The sequence below is a fragment of the Mobula birostris genome, chromosome 15 (genome assembly GCF_030028105.1).
Source record: "Mobula birostris isolate sMobBir1 chromosome 15, sMobBir1.hap1, whole genome shotgun sequence".
NCBI lineage: Eukaryota > Metazoa > Chordata > Chondrichthyes > Myliobatiformes > Myliobatidae > Mobula > Mobula birostris.
In genome coordinates, this window is record NC_092384.1 from 9,688,882 (window position 1) to 9,706,996 (window position 18,115).

The 18,115-nt window shown below is 42.4% G+C and overlaps 1 protein-coding gene across 3 annotated transcripts in view; it reads right to left on the reverse strand.

Annotated features, from left to right (window-relative positions):
• Positions 1-18,115, reverse strand: part of LOC140210390 (RNA-binding Raly-like protein) — a 1,435,753-nt gene that overhangs the window by 620,925 nt on the left and 796,713 nt on the right. For all 3 annotated transcript variants that reach the window (XM_072279313.1, XM_072279310.1, XM_072279311.1), the window contains exon 4: positions 12,461-12,580. In XM_072279313.1, the coding sequence (XP_072135414.1) occupies positions 12,461-12,580 (120 nt within the window). The remainder of the gene's footprint in view (positions 1-12,460; positions 12,581-18,115) is intronic.

Consider the following 18,115-nt stretch of genomic DNA (forward strand, 5'->3'; position numbering starts at 1 on the left):
GAACCATTTGTCTATGAGGAACAAAATGGCTCCTAGAAAGTCAGAAAGAAGAACAAGAATGCATTACTCAACCTTCGGTTTCTGTGACAGACAACTTGTTCGTCTGCAGCTTGATGGTATGCCCTTTTATTTTAAGTATTGTGCCCATGTTTGGAAATCCTTTGTAGTTTAGAAATCTTTTGAAATTCTGAAATCATGTATAAATCAGAAATCTTTTTTAAGTACTAAATGTGTGTTAAGAACTATTTACCTAAATTTAAATATGTATCATTAAAATAAAATAAACTGTGTTTAAGGTACTTTGTTAGCTGGAAGTATCTTCTCCTGGATAGGGAGGGAGAACCCACCACTCAAAGTTCAAAGGGAATTTTATTATCAAAGTACATGTACATCACCGTATACAACCCCAAGATTAATTTTCCTGTGGACATACTCAACAAACTTATAGAATAATAACTATATGAAATAACTAATCAATGAAAGACCGCCCAACTAGGGTGCTCAACCAGAGTGCAGAGGACAACAATCTGTGGAAATGAAAAAAAAGAATAAACAATAATAATAAGTAAGTAAGCAATAAAAATCCAGAACATGAGATGAAGAGTCCTTGAAAGTGAGTCCATTGGTTGTGGGAACATTTCAATGATGGGGCAAGTGAAGTTAAATGAAATTATCCCCCTTGGTTCAAGAGCCTGATGGCTGAAGGGTAATAACTATTCCTGACCCTCGTGGTATGAGTCCTGAGGCTCCTATACTTTCTTCCTGATGGTAGCAGCGAGAAGAGAGGATAACCTGGGTGGTGGGGGTCCCTGATGATGGATGTTGCTTTCCTGTGGCAGCATTTCATGTAGGTGTGCTCAGTGGTTGGGAGAGTTTTACATGTGATCTTCTGGGCCGATTCCACTACTTTGCTGCAAACAGAGGACATTAGCAGCTAGACCTTGCCACAGAGACTAGACAGGGAAGTAAGCTAGTCCTTGAAGAGTAGGTTAACGCAGTGCAATACAGTATAACCTCCTTATAGTGAGGGTACCTGCAGATACTTACATTAGTTAGAGATTAAAATCTCATTTTGGGTTCAAGGTTTCGTGGATACATGCATATATACACACAGACACACACACACACATACACACATACTCTCTCTCTCTCTCTCTCTCTCTCACACACACACATACATACACACATACTCTCACACACTCTCACACACACACACTCTCTCTCACACACACACACACAAACCAATGGACACTAGGACGAACCATCATTTGCTTCATTAAAGCTCCTTAACACCTTCAGTTTGCCCTGTGAAGCTAGGTGAAGAGCTGTTGTTGCTGCAGGGAAGGCTCACTCAGAACGTGACATTTGACTATGAAAAATCTCCGGTGGAGTCATCACTTTTTTTTAAATAGAAGCAGACACAACAGGCTAGCAGTTCCGCTAAAACCTATTAAACAGCATCTTAATTCCCAGCTTGGAATAAAGACAGCTGTGTGGTTGTTATAGCAATACTATCTAAGCTTCTAATCTATAGGACCACAACACATACTGTGAATTATGCTGCTGACAGATCCTGGCTTTGTGTAGAGCTAAATTAAAATATACATACACCTATTCAAGCTTGCCACAGTAAAAACCTTGGCCTTAAAGGGGCAATGACGCAATTGCAAAGTTGTTATGGTTAACCTATTGACTTGGTGCATGCTGTTTTGAAGCACACAGACACATAGCAAGGAGAAATATCATCATGGGTTGTTTTATTCTCTCCAGCATAGTTCTGCCCACATTGTTAACCTCCTCTGCACTTTTTCTTCAACCTTTACCTCTTCTACCTATCAATTCACCATCACTCCCCTCATTTGGTTTCACCTATCACTTGCACCCCCCCACCCCGGTCTTTCTTATTCTGGCTTCTTCTCCCTTCCTTTCCAGTCCTGATGAAGAATATCAGCCCGAAAAATTGACTATTCATTCCTCTCCATCGATGCTGCCTGACCTGTCAAGTTCCTCCAACATTTTGTGTTTGTTCCTTTGGATTTACAGTATCTGTAAATCTCTTTTGTCTTTCTTAAGAACAAACATAACATGGTGTCAGGAGTTAGCGTGAAATCTAAATAGGGAGAGTAAATGAATACCGCAAGCAACTAGGAAAGAAGATATTAGTAACAGAGAAGTTGGCACATGAAGTGACGGACCATGTTGTTCTTGAATTAACCAAGAGAGATTCAGGTGAATGCCCAAAATAGATAAGCTAAATCCTCCTGTACCTATGCAGATTACTAGCAACTTAACAAATAACTAGAAATGCTTCGAATAGCAATTCAATATATATTTAGATGTAAGCAGAGTCGGAGGTGTGGATGAGAAATTGAAAGTGTCTATATTTCTACATGTAATTGGTAAGGATGATTTGGACAGCTGCCACAACCTTCAAATTGATGAGACATCCTTGACATTGGACAGTCTGATGACAAAATTTGATGAGTATTTTATCCCAAGTAAAAACATCACGTTTGTAAGATATAAGTTCTTTTCCTGTGATCAGAAACAAGGTGTTAGCTTTGACCAATACAACTGGACAACAAATTTTTTCAAAAGTGTTGCTTCCTCAGAATTTTTTTTTGTTTACGATGGACTGCTTGAAGATGAACACAAATATAATTTCAGACTACTTGTAACATGTAGGAATTTGGAGAAACAACGAATTAACTTTTAATGAATATAATGTGTTTAATTGCATAATGGTGCTGATGCTTTGCAATAGTTCAACTAAGTTAAAAGTATTTCGTTAATGATTTTTATTTGTACTCAGTGTCTGAGGCTTCTGGCTTAAGTGTCCAACAATAATTCGCCAGCATTGATGGATTCCAGTTGCCCTGGTATCTTTTCTCCATGACCGCAATGTCCTGGTGAAACCTTTCACCATGCTCGTCACTAACAGCATCAAGATTTGCAGGGAAGAAGTCTAAGTGGGAATGCAGAAAATGAATCTTTAGTGACTTCCGCCTAGTTGCACTCACCCCCATCATTGCAAAGTGTTTTGAGAGACTGGTTCTATCACATCTGAAATCCTGTCTGCCCACTACCCTGGACCCCCATCAATTTGCCTATCACACCAACAGGTCCACAGAAGTTGCCATCTCCACAGCACTTCATTCTGCCCTGACCCACCTGGACAGCCCCAACTCTTGCATCAGAATGCTGATCATTGACTTTAGTTCTGCAGTCAATACTGTGATCCTCTTCAAGCTGATCGCCAAACTTTGCCAGCTTGGTATCAGTTCATCCCTCTGCAAATGGACCTTGGATTTTCTGACTAACAGACCTCAATCTGTTAAGTTAGACAACCTCTTCTCCTCCATCCTCACCCTGAACACCAGCGTGCCTCAAGGCTGTGTGCTGAGCCCTCTTTTGTATTCCCTTTTCACCTATGACTGCATTCCTGTACACAGTTCTAACTCCATAATCAAGTTCGCAGATGACACCACGGTGGCTGGCCTGATCAGAGGGGATGATGAGATGGTCTACAGGGACGAGGTCCAGCACCTGGCTGCATGGTGTGCCGATAACAACCTGGCCCTTAACACCCAGACGACCAAGGAGATTATTGTGGACTTCAGGCATGCTAGGAGCCACACTCATGTCCCCACCTACATCAACGGAGCTGTAGTGGAGCATGTATTAAGCTTCAGATTCCTTGGTGTCCACATTTCCGATAATCTCACTTGGTCCCTAAACTCCTCCATACTGGTCAAAAAGGCACAACAGCACCTTTATTTCCTGTGGAGCATCAAGAAAGCTCACCTCTGACCCAGGATACTGATGGACTTTTACCGCTGTACCATTGAGAGCATACTCACTAACTGTATCTCAGTGTGGTATGGCAATTGTCCCATATCAGACTGCAAAGCACTCCAGCAGGTGGTGAAAACCTAGCGGATTATCGGCACCCAATTGCCCACCATTGAGAACATCTACCATAAATGCTGCCTGGGCAGGGCAAAAAGCATTATCAAAGATGCATCTCACCCTAACCATGGACTTTTTACTCTCCTCCCATCCGGTAGGCGCTACAGGAGCCTCCACTCCCACACCAGCAGGCTCAGGAAGAGCTTCTTCCCTGAGGCTGTGACACTGCTGAACCTCACATCACAGCGCTAAGCAGTATTGCATCCATATTGTACTGTCTCAGTATTTTTATATTTGTGTGCTGTAGCACCTACTTTTTATTCACAGTTATTTTGTAAATAATACTATTCTTTTACTCTTCTGGTCAGATGCTAATTGCATTTCATTGGCTTTGTATCTGTACTTGGCACAATGACAATAATGTTGAATCTAATCTAATGTTGCATTTCATGGTTTTATATGCTTGAAGCATGCTTTCAACCAGCTGCATGTAGTTTGGTGCTCTGTAGATGCCGAGAAAAATTTCAAAAACTTCCTTGAGTGCCTTCCATGTGATTTTCTCCAGTCCCACTAGAAATTCTTCAAATTGCCTGTTATTGATGACCTGTTTGATTTGTGGACCAACAAAAATGCTTTCCCTCATCTTGGGATCAGTTATTCTGGGAAGCATCTGTCTCAAATATCAAAATCCTTCATAGAAATTTTTGTGCCTGGTGATAGCAAATTCCATCCTTACAGTCCTGAACCCAACAATTATTACTAAAACCTGTCCTGCCATGCAGCAGCCATGCCGCCTAAGCATGCCCAAGCATGCCTGGACAAGATAGGAAACTTTCCAGCTTACATTGTAGGCAACATTTTAATTGACTTGAATTATGAATTGAAATGATAAACATAAGTTTATTTAAAAAATGGTACATGATAGGGAAATTTCATGGTGATTTTCATGATCACTAGCCAAAAATTCATAAGACACACCTAAAGGTATTCAGGAAGCAAAATCTTTGTTGTCCAGTGTACTTATCCAAACTACACACACTGAGTAAGTCCTGTGAGCTTGGGGATTCGATAGATTCACTCGTTTGAGACAAAGTAGTTTAACAGGCTTCAAATAATGGGCTCAGAGAAAAATTGCTCTGTGAAAAAGAGTTAATGCTGGAAGAGACTGTAGATATGTGTAGGGCCGCAGCGGAGACCACACAAGTTCAAGCCGAGGTGCTGCACAGGGCAGAAACAACAATGTATGCTGTGAAATTAGAGGAGGAGAGCACAAGGCATTTCCCAAAGTAACAGCAACGCAAAGAGGAAGACTCAAACAGTAAATGTGGAGATAGGTACATTCTAAAGATATGTGTTGCTTATGGAAAGTCTTGCAGTTATTGTGGGAAGAACCATTTTGCAAAGCTGGGGCTATCAAGAGAAAGGTGCACACTCTTGCTGAGGAAATGGAGGAAGTCTTTGTAGATTCTCCACAGACTGTTGGTGCTGGTAAAACAGAATGGATTTTTCCAGTGACTGTGAATGAGACAATAACTCCATTCAAGTTGGACAGGTGAATCTGTTATCCATGGATGATTACAAGACTCTCAAAGTAAAGAGCAAGGTTTACTGAGTTAAGTTAAAAGTGACGGGCTGCACTGGAGAGGACATTCCTGTAAAAGGGGGGTGTATAGTGATCTTCAAGCACAAGGGGCAGCTACTGATTGTTGGAAAGTGTGTACAGCCAATATTAGGTCTGACTGCATGTGAAAGGGTCAACCTGGTGGAAAGGGACCAAAGGGACCATGGAAGCATACACAGATGTGTTTGAGGGGCTTGGATGCTTACCTGATGTAATTCGAGAAACTTGTAACATCATCCATGAGAGCTGCAGAGCGGCTATGCAAGAGAAGCGCAAGTTCTCCATCTTCCATAGACATCTGTACCAGTTACCCCAGCATGACAGTCAGGATGCCAGTGCTGAGCAGAGTGATCATGATGAGGAAGCCATCGGTTTTGCTTCCACTTCATGCAGTCTCTCACCAGCTTCCAGATAAAGACTGGAAATCAAAAACATCTCCACGATCCTCTCCAAAGTTGAATAGGCAAAATAAACAGGAAGATGGACCAAAAACAGTTCCAAATGTCAGAACAACACCAACCAACTGGGTGAGATCACTGGTGATTACACAAAAGAAAAATGGAGCATTACGATTATGTCTAGACCCAAGAGATCAAGTAAAGCCATTAAGAGAGAGCATTCTAAATTGCTAACACTGGAGAAGATCATGCTCCGGTTTCCAAGTGCCAAATAATTTAGCAAACTTGCCTGCGGTTTGGCAGATGAAGCTTGATTAGACAAGTTTGAGACTATGGACTTTTAACACACCAGAGGGAAGATATTTTTTTTTTCTGTTACTGTATAGGATCCTGTCTGTTTCAGAAGTCTACCAAAAAACTATCCACGTGATCTTTGAGGGCATACCTGGTGTCAAGACCATGATGGATGACATCATTGTTTGGGAGCATGACTGAGGCAGGTGCTAGACATGACACGGAATGTTAAGTTGAAGTTAAATATGGAGAAATGTGAGTTTGGTGTTAAGACACTGACTTTCATAGGAGATGTCATATCTGAAGAGGGAGTGAAGCCTGACCCAAGAAAGACATCAGCCATTGAGAATATGGAGAGTCCCCAGAACAAAGAGGTGAACTGTTTCCTGGGGATAGTGACTTACCTGACTAAGTTTATCCTTCAAATGTCTACTGTGTTAGCACCACTTAGGTCACTCCTTGAGCAGCGAAATGAGTGGATTTGGTCTCACAAACAACAAGAATGTTTTCAAAGGCTGAAGAGAATCCTAACTGAAGAGCCCGTGAGTAAGTTTTATGATCTGGAAGGATGTACTAGGATCTCAGCTGATGTCTCCTGCATGGCCTTGCAGCAGCATGATAACACATGGCAACCTGTGGCCTATGCATCAAGGGCTTTAACAAGTGCAGAAGCCAACTATGCACAGAAAGAGAAAGAGCTTCTCGCCAGCACATGTGCACGTGAAAAGTTCCATCAATATATCTATGGACAAGATTTTGAAGTGGAGACAGCCTGTAAACTATTGGTCTCCATTATGTCCAAACTACTGAATGACTGTCCCATGATTATAAGGGTGCAGAAATACAATGTGAAGATGATTTACACAGCAGGAAAATATCTGTTTGCTACTGGTGCATTGTCTTGAGCAGTCAACAAGAAAGAAATGAGTGACTGAGAGACTAATGCTGATATACAGGCCTATGGTGACATGCATTTCCAATATCTCCTGCTAGAACAGAGAAGATTATGATGGCAGCACAGACAGATGAAACAATGACTCTCTGACGGTCGTGTCTGAAAAGAGGATGCTGTCCAAGTTGCATGCCATCTTGGACAATGTCTCCCATCCACTACATAATGTACTGGGTGGGCACAGGAGTACATTCAGCCAGAGACTCATTCCACTGAGATGCAGCACAGAGCGTCATTGGAAGTCATTCCTGCCTGTGGCTATCAAACTTTACGACTCCTCCCTTGGAGGGTTAGACACCCTGAGCCAATAGGCTGGTCCTGGACTTATTTCCTGGCATAATTTACATACTACTATTTAACTATTTATGGTTTTATTACTATTTATTATTTATGGTGCAACTGTAACAAAAACCAATTTCCCCCGGGATCAATAAAGTATGACTATGACTATGAATGTACTCAAAGAGACAATGCAGAAAGCATGGCCAGCTACTAAGAATAACAGACCAATATATATTCAGGATTATTGGGCATGCAGAGCTGAACTGTCCATAGTGGAAGATACGGTCTTCAAAGGGAACAGGTTTATGATTCCAGTGTCACTGTGCTAGGAAATGCTCCAGAAGATACATGAAGGGCACCTTGGTGAGAAAAATGTAAACAAAGAGCTTGTGAAGTGATGTACTAGTCAAGAATGAAGGAAGACATCAGCCAGACCGCTGCTTCGTGTGGGATATGCCTTACTTACATACCAAAGCAGCAAGCAGAACTGGTTACACCACACCCTCTACCAGATAAGCCGTACTTCAAAGATGGAGTGGATTTGTTTGAATGTAGTAGGAAGAGTCATATTGTGGTTTCAGACTAATTTTCCAATTACCCAGGGGTTGCAACGCTGCAATCAACATCCAGCAAAGCAGTCATCACTTTCCTATGCTTGCAAGGCATGGAGTGCCATGTAAAGTGGTATCAGACAATGTTCCACAATTTTCAAGCAGTGAATTCAAGTCCTTTGCCAATGAGTGGGGGTTTTGACAAATAATTTCAAGCCCATATCACCCAAAATCTACTGGTCTAACAGAGACAAAGTCCTGACAAAGCGTCTCGGCACGAAACGTCGACTGTACCTCTTCTTAGAGATGCTGCCTGGCCTGCTGTGTTCACCAGCAACTTTGATGTGTGTGGCCTAACAGACAGTTGGGTCAAGGTAGTGAAGGTCCTCATGAAAGAAGAGCAAGATGGAAGAGAGGATTTCCACTTAAGTCTGATGACTTACAGAAGTGTGCCACTGCAGAATGGCATTTCATCAGCCCAAATGCTAATGAGCCAAAGCCGATGAGTCACTAACCTTCCAGTACACAAAAACCTGTTGACACCTATAGGAGCACACAAGGTCAAATTGGCTAAAGAAAAAGGGAAAGACAAACTGAAACAGTATCACAACGAGATTGTGAAAAGCCTACCAGTCCTGAAGCCTGGAGATCAAGTGTGTATTCGAGATCACAATTCCAGCACATGGTCCATGCAAGGTTATGTGAAAGAGGAAGATGCTTCACATTCTTACCAGATCTAGTCAGAGCAAGGAACACCTCTGAGAAGGAGCTTTGTAGATCAATGACCACAAGTTCCAACCCATACTTGTGACACGTCACCTGTCAGTACACTAAAGGGGGCAGCAGATGTTAAAAATAAACTTCTCAGAGTCTCAAAAAGACACTAATATTAACACAGCAGGTGAAAGCAATATGTCAGTGGAAACAAATAGCAGACCAAAGAGGAGCTTCAAGCCACCTCAGAGACTGACTGAGAGTTGCTGAGTGAATAAGGGACTGTATTTTCTCATTATAATTGGTTAATGTAAATATCTTCGTTGGAAAGCATTATTGTTTCTTGCAGGTTTATGAGGACATAGTATTATGTTCGTTTTTTCTTTAAAGGGGGAGGATATGTTATTATGTGTGTACATAATAAAGAACTTCAGTTCCCAGTGTGCAATGCAGGTGATTCACTCGGAACCAGCAATGACATTGGTCAGCTGGTCACATGCACTCAGGTGGAGCTGGAGCCATTATTCCAAATAAAATGTGCTAATTTTTACCCATGCTGTTTGTATATAGTAAGAATAAAGATAGCACATATAACGCAAAGTAGAGGCCCAGAGCATCCCTGTAAACTTCAGTGTTTTGTCCTGGCCACATTGTGCTCCATATTCAACCTGTCTCTGTTTGCAGCAAGCATCACATTTCATGAATTGTTGCGGTATGTTCTCTCCCATTGGCAGCAGGGGAGCAGCGACTTACCACTGACTTTCAGCACTTTCTTTGTCCACCTCTACAATTTAATATTATCATTACACTCCTCTGTAAACCACAGATTGTGCCTCTTTCTTATGGAATCCCCCTTTCCATTTGGTGAATGCACGTGCAAAGTGCTATGGATCAGTTGTCTGAACAAACACCACCCAAGGGAAGGGCAATAGCAGCAAGGCAGGGTGAGAAGGAGAGAACTGGAAGAGAGAGGAAGGGTGTATATGAAGGGAGAACAGGAGAGGATGTAACTAGTGAACTACCAGTTCTTGGCCCTCAATTCTTAACTACTTACAGTACTGTGCAAAAGTCTTAGGCACATATACCAGCTAGAGTGCTTAAGGCTTTTGTACAATACTTCATTTGTAAATCTGGTGAGGGCAAAGCACGTTTGGAGTGGCAAGGGTGCAGTGTTGCCAGGGAGGGGTGGCAGAGAAGCAGTGCCTACGACCTGGGGAGCGGGTGGTGTGGGTGCGGACGCACCCAGCCCTGAGACACCAAGAAAGGTCATTTGATTCCAAACAATTGGTACATTGATCATTACAGAATTGCTCTCTGATGCTTCCTGTTCTCAGTTCACAGTAGAGACCCATCACTCACATATCATGAAATTAGATTTTTTTTGGCATCAGTACAGAGCAATACATAGAATTACTACAGTGCTGTGTAAAAGTCTGTGTAAAAATATGTGTGTGTGTGTGTGTGCGTGTTTGCCTAAGACTTTTACATGCTACTTGTACTTAAATGACTAGAGGAGGAAATGCAATGTAAGGTTAGATACAAGGGATTCCTCATATGTTGGAAATCCAGAGTAACACACACAAAGTGCTGGAGAATCTCAGCAGGTCAGGCAGCATCTGTGGAAGGGAATAAACAGGCATATTTCTAGCCAAAATCTTTCATCAGAGCTCATACCTTTTGGACTCCTGATGAAGGATCTCGGCCCAAAATGTCAGCTGTTTACTCCTCTCTATAGATGCTGCCTGACCTGCTGAGTTCCTCCAGCAGCTTGTGTGTGTTACTCCAGATTTTCTTAATCTGTATAATCCCTTGTATCTAACCTTACATTCCATTTCCTCCTCTAGTCATTAAAGTAATGTGCAAAAGCCCTAGGCACATACTGTAAGGATTCCAAGTTTGCTGATGTACGAAAATTGCTGGAAAGGTATGCCGTGATGAGGACATTGTGGTTTGGCAGTGGAATGTACTGTAGATGAGTTATGGGCAAAAAGCTTGCAAATGGAGTTTACTGTGGGGATGCACTTATGGAAGAGGAATCAAACTGCAGATTAACATCCAAATGGACAGGAAGACAGAAAGTGAGTAAAGTTCAGAGGTATCTACATGTTCAGGCATAGTAAGTATCATAAAACATCACCAGAAGGTCCATAAGTGATTAAAAAGGCAAATCACACATTGGGCTTCATTGGGGAGGAGGTTAAGAATAGAGAGGATTTGTTGCAGTTGTTGGGACCACAATGGGGACAGCCTGCAGTTCTGGTCCAATTAATTAAAAAGGTATTGTTAACACTGGGGGTTGCCCAAAGGAAATTCACCAGATTCATTTCTAGGATGAGAGAGCAAGGCTTGGCAGTTTGGGCCTGTTTCCTTGGAGTTTAGAACAGTGAGAGGTGACTAGATATTGAGATGTTTACACTAGTGACAGAGGCACAGACAAGGGTACACAGCCATCACAGACATTAAAAACTGAGCTGCATTGTAATTTTTACTCTCAGAGGGAAGTGAATCCCTGGAATTCTCTGCCCCGAGGGTAGTGGAGGTAGATGAAAGTTATGCGGAAGTGGCACAGAAAAAGAGCTGAGACCAGCACAGGTCAGCCATGGTCAGACTGAATGGTAGGGCAGCCCTGAGGGGTCAAGTGGCCTACTTCTGCTTCTGTGGTCCTGTATTCTTGTGGCAGGAGGAGAAGAGAGAAGTGAGGGGAAGGAAAGAGAGGAGGGGTTAATTGGACAGAGGGTGGAAGTGGAGAGAGAAGAGAGGGAAGGGAAAAAGGAGAGGATAAAGACTGAAGTGTGAGACAGGGAATGATACAAACAATCAAGTTGTTGCTTTTTACAAAAATAAATAAAGATAAAAATAGCTTCTGAATATTATGAATTAATTATGTTGAAAAATGTAGTGTAATGTGCTGATAATCATATAGTTGAGGCCAACGTGTTTGATTAGTTAGTACCGTAGGAATGTGTACACAGAGAGCTGTGTACTAACCAGCCGCACATCAGTTCTTGTCAAAACCTCTGCAGTCTGAGCATGGAAAGATGCACAAAAAATAGCACTGGCCTCATTGCCAGAAAGGTTGAGATGATATAAGTTAGCACCCTCTGTTATTAAATGGATCCATCTCACTCTCTGGCTGGATTCTGTAAATTCTCAATGTCAAAGATCATTTTTCGGAATTATATTATCATGTAGAAGGCACAATTTTCCAAAAAATTCCAAAAGTAACTGCATCAAGTTCTGTAATCGCATTCCAAACTGATTTTAAAGGCCACAGCCTGCTAAAACACTCTGTTATATATTCTATGAGAGGATAAGGTTGCATGTGACAATTATCCTCAATGTTACATTGCTAGGAAGAAAAAAATAGTCAGGGGTCCTCTTTTCCTCTTCCATTGAATGAACTCCCAGATTCAGGGGAAACCCGTAAGATATAAGAACAGAATTAGGCCATTCGGCCTATCAAATCTTCTCCTCCATCCAATCATATCTGATTTTTTTTCCACCACCATTCTCCTGCCTTCTCCCCAAAGAAGTGGAATGTTAAGAGTCCATCATAGAGCAGTTGGCGAGTTTGATGCGGTCAATCTAACTTGGGTGATTCTCGTCTCCTCTAAACTGGGTTAATAAAAAAGGGGCGGGTGACCACATCATCAAGGAGGGCAACATCCGCCTTGAGGGAGGAGACCCCGAGGAACAGGGACAGAGGAAAGAAGATAATAATGGAAGAAGTTGGACTCACCCTGCTCAAGTCGCAGGTCCCGCCAGCTGATTGCGGAGTGGCACTGAAGACGATAGAGGTGCCGCCAGTCCAGAGCATCTCTGCCCCCTGGCTGGAGGCGGATGCGTGGTGGGAAGCAGTCTGCAGGGAAACAAAAATGGAGAAAACAACATAAATCTAACAAAATAAGCAGAACGTGAAACGACACAATAGTCTGTGTGTAAGTGTCGTTGAAGGAAGCCCTACTCTACAGTTGCATTCTCTTCCACCGTTGCGAAGGAGATTTAAAAGGCTACCTTTAAATCACAGTGTATAACAGTCCAATTCCCTCACTAAAAGGATAGCAAGAGGGCAGGCACACTCCGTCCTACTATAGTAAATGTGAGATGTCCTCTTTCAACATTTCCAATGGTCGTTCGCTCAAGCCAAGGAAAGGAAGAGGATGAATGCACGCCTGAAAGGCAGTTTCTTGAACAGCATGGTAATATCACTGCAGTTCAGTGCACAGCCTCCTTGCTCTCAAGGTGGGGGGGCGGGGTTGATTAGTCTCCTTATGAAAGCGCACATTAGCTAAGCTGGCATGTCATGTGTCAAGAAAGTGCGACCGTGTCAGAGAGCTACTAATCTGAAGCTCTGTCTACATTTATCAGAATCCTTTACCTAGCCATTCAAAGGTCAGGAAAGGGTTCTCACTGGTAGTTCTCATAATGTCCCTCAACCACAGTTAATCAAACAGACCAGACGACAATATAAGAATCAGCAGGAGCTTTGTATTCTCTTGTGACTGATCCACCTGATGGCCAAGTTCATCCACCTGTTGGCAGACTCGCCATCGGGTTCAGGAAGAGTTATTACCCTGCCGCTGTCAAATTCCTGAACCAGTGTTGATAACTTCACTCACTTCAACACTGAACTAATTCCACAAACTACAGACTCACTTTCGAGGACTCTACCATCTCATATTCTCAGTTTTATTTATTTACTTTTTTATTTATTATGGTTGGCATAATTTTTCCTCTTTTGCATATTGGATGTTTGTCAGTCTTTGTTATTTATAGTTTTTCATGAACTCCATTATATTTCTTTATTTTCCTGTAAATGCCTGCAAGAAAATTAATCTTAAAGTATAAACATACTGTGTGTTGATAATAAATTTAATTTGAACTTCCTACTTCCATAAATTGTCTATGACCTCTCAGAAAAGCAGTTATAAACCTCAGGGGAATTTAGTTTGTTGTTAACTACATTGAGATGTACCTCTGTGCCAAAAGTACCCAGTACCCAGACCAATTTCTCTATTTTCTGCATAGTTTTCTACCTAACAATGTTTTGATCATATTGCAGCAATACAAAACCTTGCTTCGACTGCACTTGGAGTATTTCTGGTAGCCCTACTTCACGAAGGATTGGAGGCTTTGGAGAGGATACAGAAGTTGACCAGCTTGCTGCCTGGATTTGACGGGATGGGCTGTTTCCTCTGGAGCTCTGGAGGCTGAGGGGAGACCTGACAAAAGTATGTAAAAATATGAGAGGCAGAAAGTGAATAAAGAGTCAGAATATTTTCTTCCAGTGTAGAAGTGTCAAATACTAGAGGGGATAGCTTTGTGCTGAGAGGAGGAAAGTTTAAAGGAGATGTGTGGGACAATTTTTTGTACTAAGAATGGTGAGTGTTTGAAACAGGGATCTGTGAGAATCAGTGTCAAGTTCCCAGTGGCACAGTGGACAGAGATGAGAAGAGAGGTGAACTCCATCATCGACAGCACTTCATTGGACACTTCAGGGGTGGAGGAAACGTGGGAGACCAAAGACAACTTGGAACCATATTTTGGAGGCATAAATGAGGACCCTGAACCACAGCTGGGCACCATAGAGAAGATGACCAAGGACAGACAGCGATGACAGATACTCACACCTACAAAACACACACACACACACACACACACACACTCGCACACACACGTGTAAAAACACAAATACACAACTACAAGCACACACACACATAGATGCCACACTCACACCTACAAAAACACATACACACTCACACCTGCAGACAACAAGCACGCACACACACACGTACAAAAACATACACACACACACACACACTCACACCTACAAAACACACACACACACACATACAAAAACATACACACACACACCACACTCACACCTACAAAACACACACACACACACATACAAAAACATACACACACACACCACACTCACACCTACAAAACACACACATGTACAAACACACACACACCTACAAAACACACACATGTACAAAACCACACAGCTAGAAAAACACACCACACAAATGTTCAAAAACACACACACATCTACAAAAACACACCACACGTACAAAACCACACACACCTTCAAAAAACACACAAGAACAGGTACGGACAGACAGACACACACACACCCCTACAAAAACAGACAGACACACACACACACACCCCTACAAAACCAGACACGCACACACCTATGAACACACACACACACACACACACACACACCCCCCTATGAAAACACACAAATACACACATGCAGACACATACACATACAGGAACAGACATGTATACACAGATCTACACTTACGTTCTCTCAAAACCAAGGAATAATATTGAGGATACATTTGGGAAAAAAACAAATAAATCAAAATGGGAGATTTAGGACCAGATATAAAGCATCCTTCCGTCTTGCAGTATTTGTTGTGTGCTGCTGATATAGAGCAGAGTTTAATTGAATACAACGCTGTCAGGCCCACACAGAGCTGGATGCTGTAACCACTCCAACACACTAAATCCATTTACAGTCAGCAATTTATCGACTTCATTGCAGTCTAGCTCATTTTCCCTTTGGGGCTCATCCAAAACCCATCTCACTTTCTGTTCCTTTGTCAGGGTACAACAGCACACGTTAGTGCTCTATAATGTTTGCCGCTGCAGCCAATGACATTTTACTAAGCACTTACACTTTCTCATGAGGAAAGGTTTGGCCAACAATATATTAAACATCCACTATACCTCCCTCTACCTTCTGTTAATTATCACAGTTGATACCTGAGTGGAGAGATATTTCCATTGCAGGCTTTTGTTGTTCTTTCGTGACATCGGTTGTTGAGACTGATATCTGTATGTCATTACAATGGATGGGCTGTAGATTCAGTGGGTGTGATTGTATTAAATTAAAGTCTGCTCTATATCAACAGCACACAACAAATACTGCAATATGGAAGGATGCTTTATATCTGGTCCTAAATCTCCCATATTCGTAGATGTGTGTGTGTGCATGTAGGATGCAGGGAGTAAGACAGAGATGGAGAGGGGGAGAGGGAAGTGGAGGGGGGAGAGAGAGAGAGAGAGAGAGAGAGAGAGATCTATTTATCTGCTGGACCCATTGGTGGGAAAGTGAGAGTATGCCAACCAGGTAATGTTCGACATGAAATTAATCTCTCCGTCTGTCCAGACTGACCTGCTGGGCATGTCCCACTTTCAAGGAGCTACATATTTAAATCTCTAGGTCTTCCTGTTCAACCACACTTCCCAGGGCCCTGCTGTTCACTGTGTATGTTCTGGCCTGGTAAAGGAACAGGTTAGGGTTTAGGGATAGTGATGTGGGAAGTTAGAGAACAGTCGTCTTAGTGGGAGTCCTCTCTGAATGACAGCGACAAAGACATGGTCGGATGTCAGATCATGCTTCCGTAGGGCCGGGAGACACGAATGCTAGTAATCCTTGGTTCACAGATTAGTGAGACCAGAGTTCGAGATCTTGTGATTGGGTCCATTTCCTTTACTCATTTTCCTGGTTGGTCAATACTCTATCAAGTGTGCTCAGTTCTTCCCTAACACTGTTGAATACATTACTGATCTAGTGACATACTTGACTGTGACCAAACCAAAGTAACAAATGAGGTATCATTTCTGTCACTTCCAGGATGTGGGAAAGACACATCAATGTATGGCATTGCTTGGGAGCTGAAAGAATGCTCCAGAAAAATTTTGTGCAAAAGAAGACAAATTGTGCAAATAAAATAAATAAATAATACTGAGAACATGAGATTTGAGTCCTTCAAAGTGAGCCCATAGGTTGTGGAATCAGTTCAGAGTTGAGGCGATTGAAGTTATCCATGCTTATTCAGGAGCCTGATGCTTGAAAGGTAGCAACTGCTCCTGAAAGTGGTGATGAGGGACCCAAGGCCTGATTGCAGTAAAAAGAAGAGAGCATGGCCTGGATTGTGGAGATTCTTGATGATGGATGCTGCTTTCTTGGGGCATCGCTCCTTGTAGATGTACTCAATGGTGGGGAGGGCTTTGCCTGAGATGGACTGAGCTGTAAGCGCCACTTTCCATAGACTTGAGTTGCTTCCATAACTGCAGACTAGGAGGACTTTACCACATTTCAACAATCCCAAGGGATTAGAGCACTGAGTATCTGTCTGTCCACTGGATTGAAGTATCTGGGCTCGGAAATGAAACTATATTGGCTATAGGGTCAGCACAGCACGGCTTATCTTTGTGTTCGCTGTTCTTGTGGTGAGTATCTCCTGGGAGTAACCCTGTGCCTCTGTTTAGAAATCCTCTATCCAATCTAATTTTTTTTGTTCAAGATGTTGCCAAGCTGTGGTCTCCGTTGATGTTACAGCTTAGATTTAGCAGTTTCTTTTTAATTTTTTTGCAGTTTCATAGCGATGTATTTGGGACAGAGAGGAGAGTAAAGGAGCAGGTTAGGGTTTAGGGATAGTGATGTGGGAAGTTAGAGAACAGTCGTCTTAGTGGGAGTCCTCTCTGAATGACAGCGACAAAGACACGGTCGGATGTCAGACCATGCTTCCGTAGGGCCGGGAGACACAAATGCTAGTAACCCTTGGTACACAGATTAGTGAGACCAGAGTTCGAGATCTTGTGATTGGGTCCCTTCATCACTGAGTTCAGCGTTTGAGGTCTTGCCTTTGGTTCCTCATTCATCATCATTGGCGAGCTTTGGGCCAAAATGAAAGATATGAAGGCCAATCGGAAGTCTATAAGTCTCACTCGATGGCTGGAGTCCTGGGTCTGCAAATCTCTGAGAGTCTGCTGGAGAAGCCAAAAGCCCAATGGCTGTGAATCCAAGTGTTCACTGGAGGCCAAAGGAAACCTGTCCTGGGAATAAAGGGCTGTATATGTGTGATTTGCTGTAGTTGCTTTGACACTTGGTATGTACTGTTCTGTTGTGTTCTGCCATGCATTGTGGGAATGATATGTTGGTGCCAGAATGTGTTCCGACTCTTGTAGGCTGCCCACAGCACATTCTTGGGTATGTTGCTTGCTAATGTAAACAGCACATTTCACTGTATGTTCGATGAACAAGTGATCTATAAATCTGAATTCGTGCACCTTTTCATGTCCATTTTGCATCTAAACACCTCATCCAAATTCTCTGTTTGTTTTACCTCTTATTTTTAAACCTTTTCCAGGATTGGGGCATTGTTGGCAAGACCAGCATTAATTGGCCACCTTGAGCATTTATCTGTTAGTATACAGACCCGTTAGGGAGACATAATTTAATCTCCCCTCAAAGGGAACTGCATAAACAGATGGGCTTCTACAATCATCTAGATCTTTAGATCATCATTATGAAGACTAATTACTGTCGTTATTAAATGAATATAAATTCTATAGAGTCAATAGTAGGCTC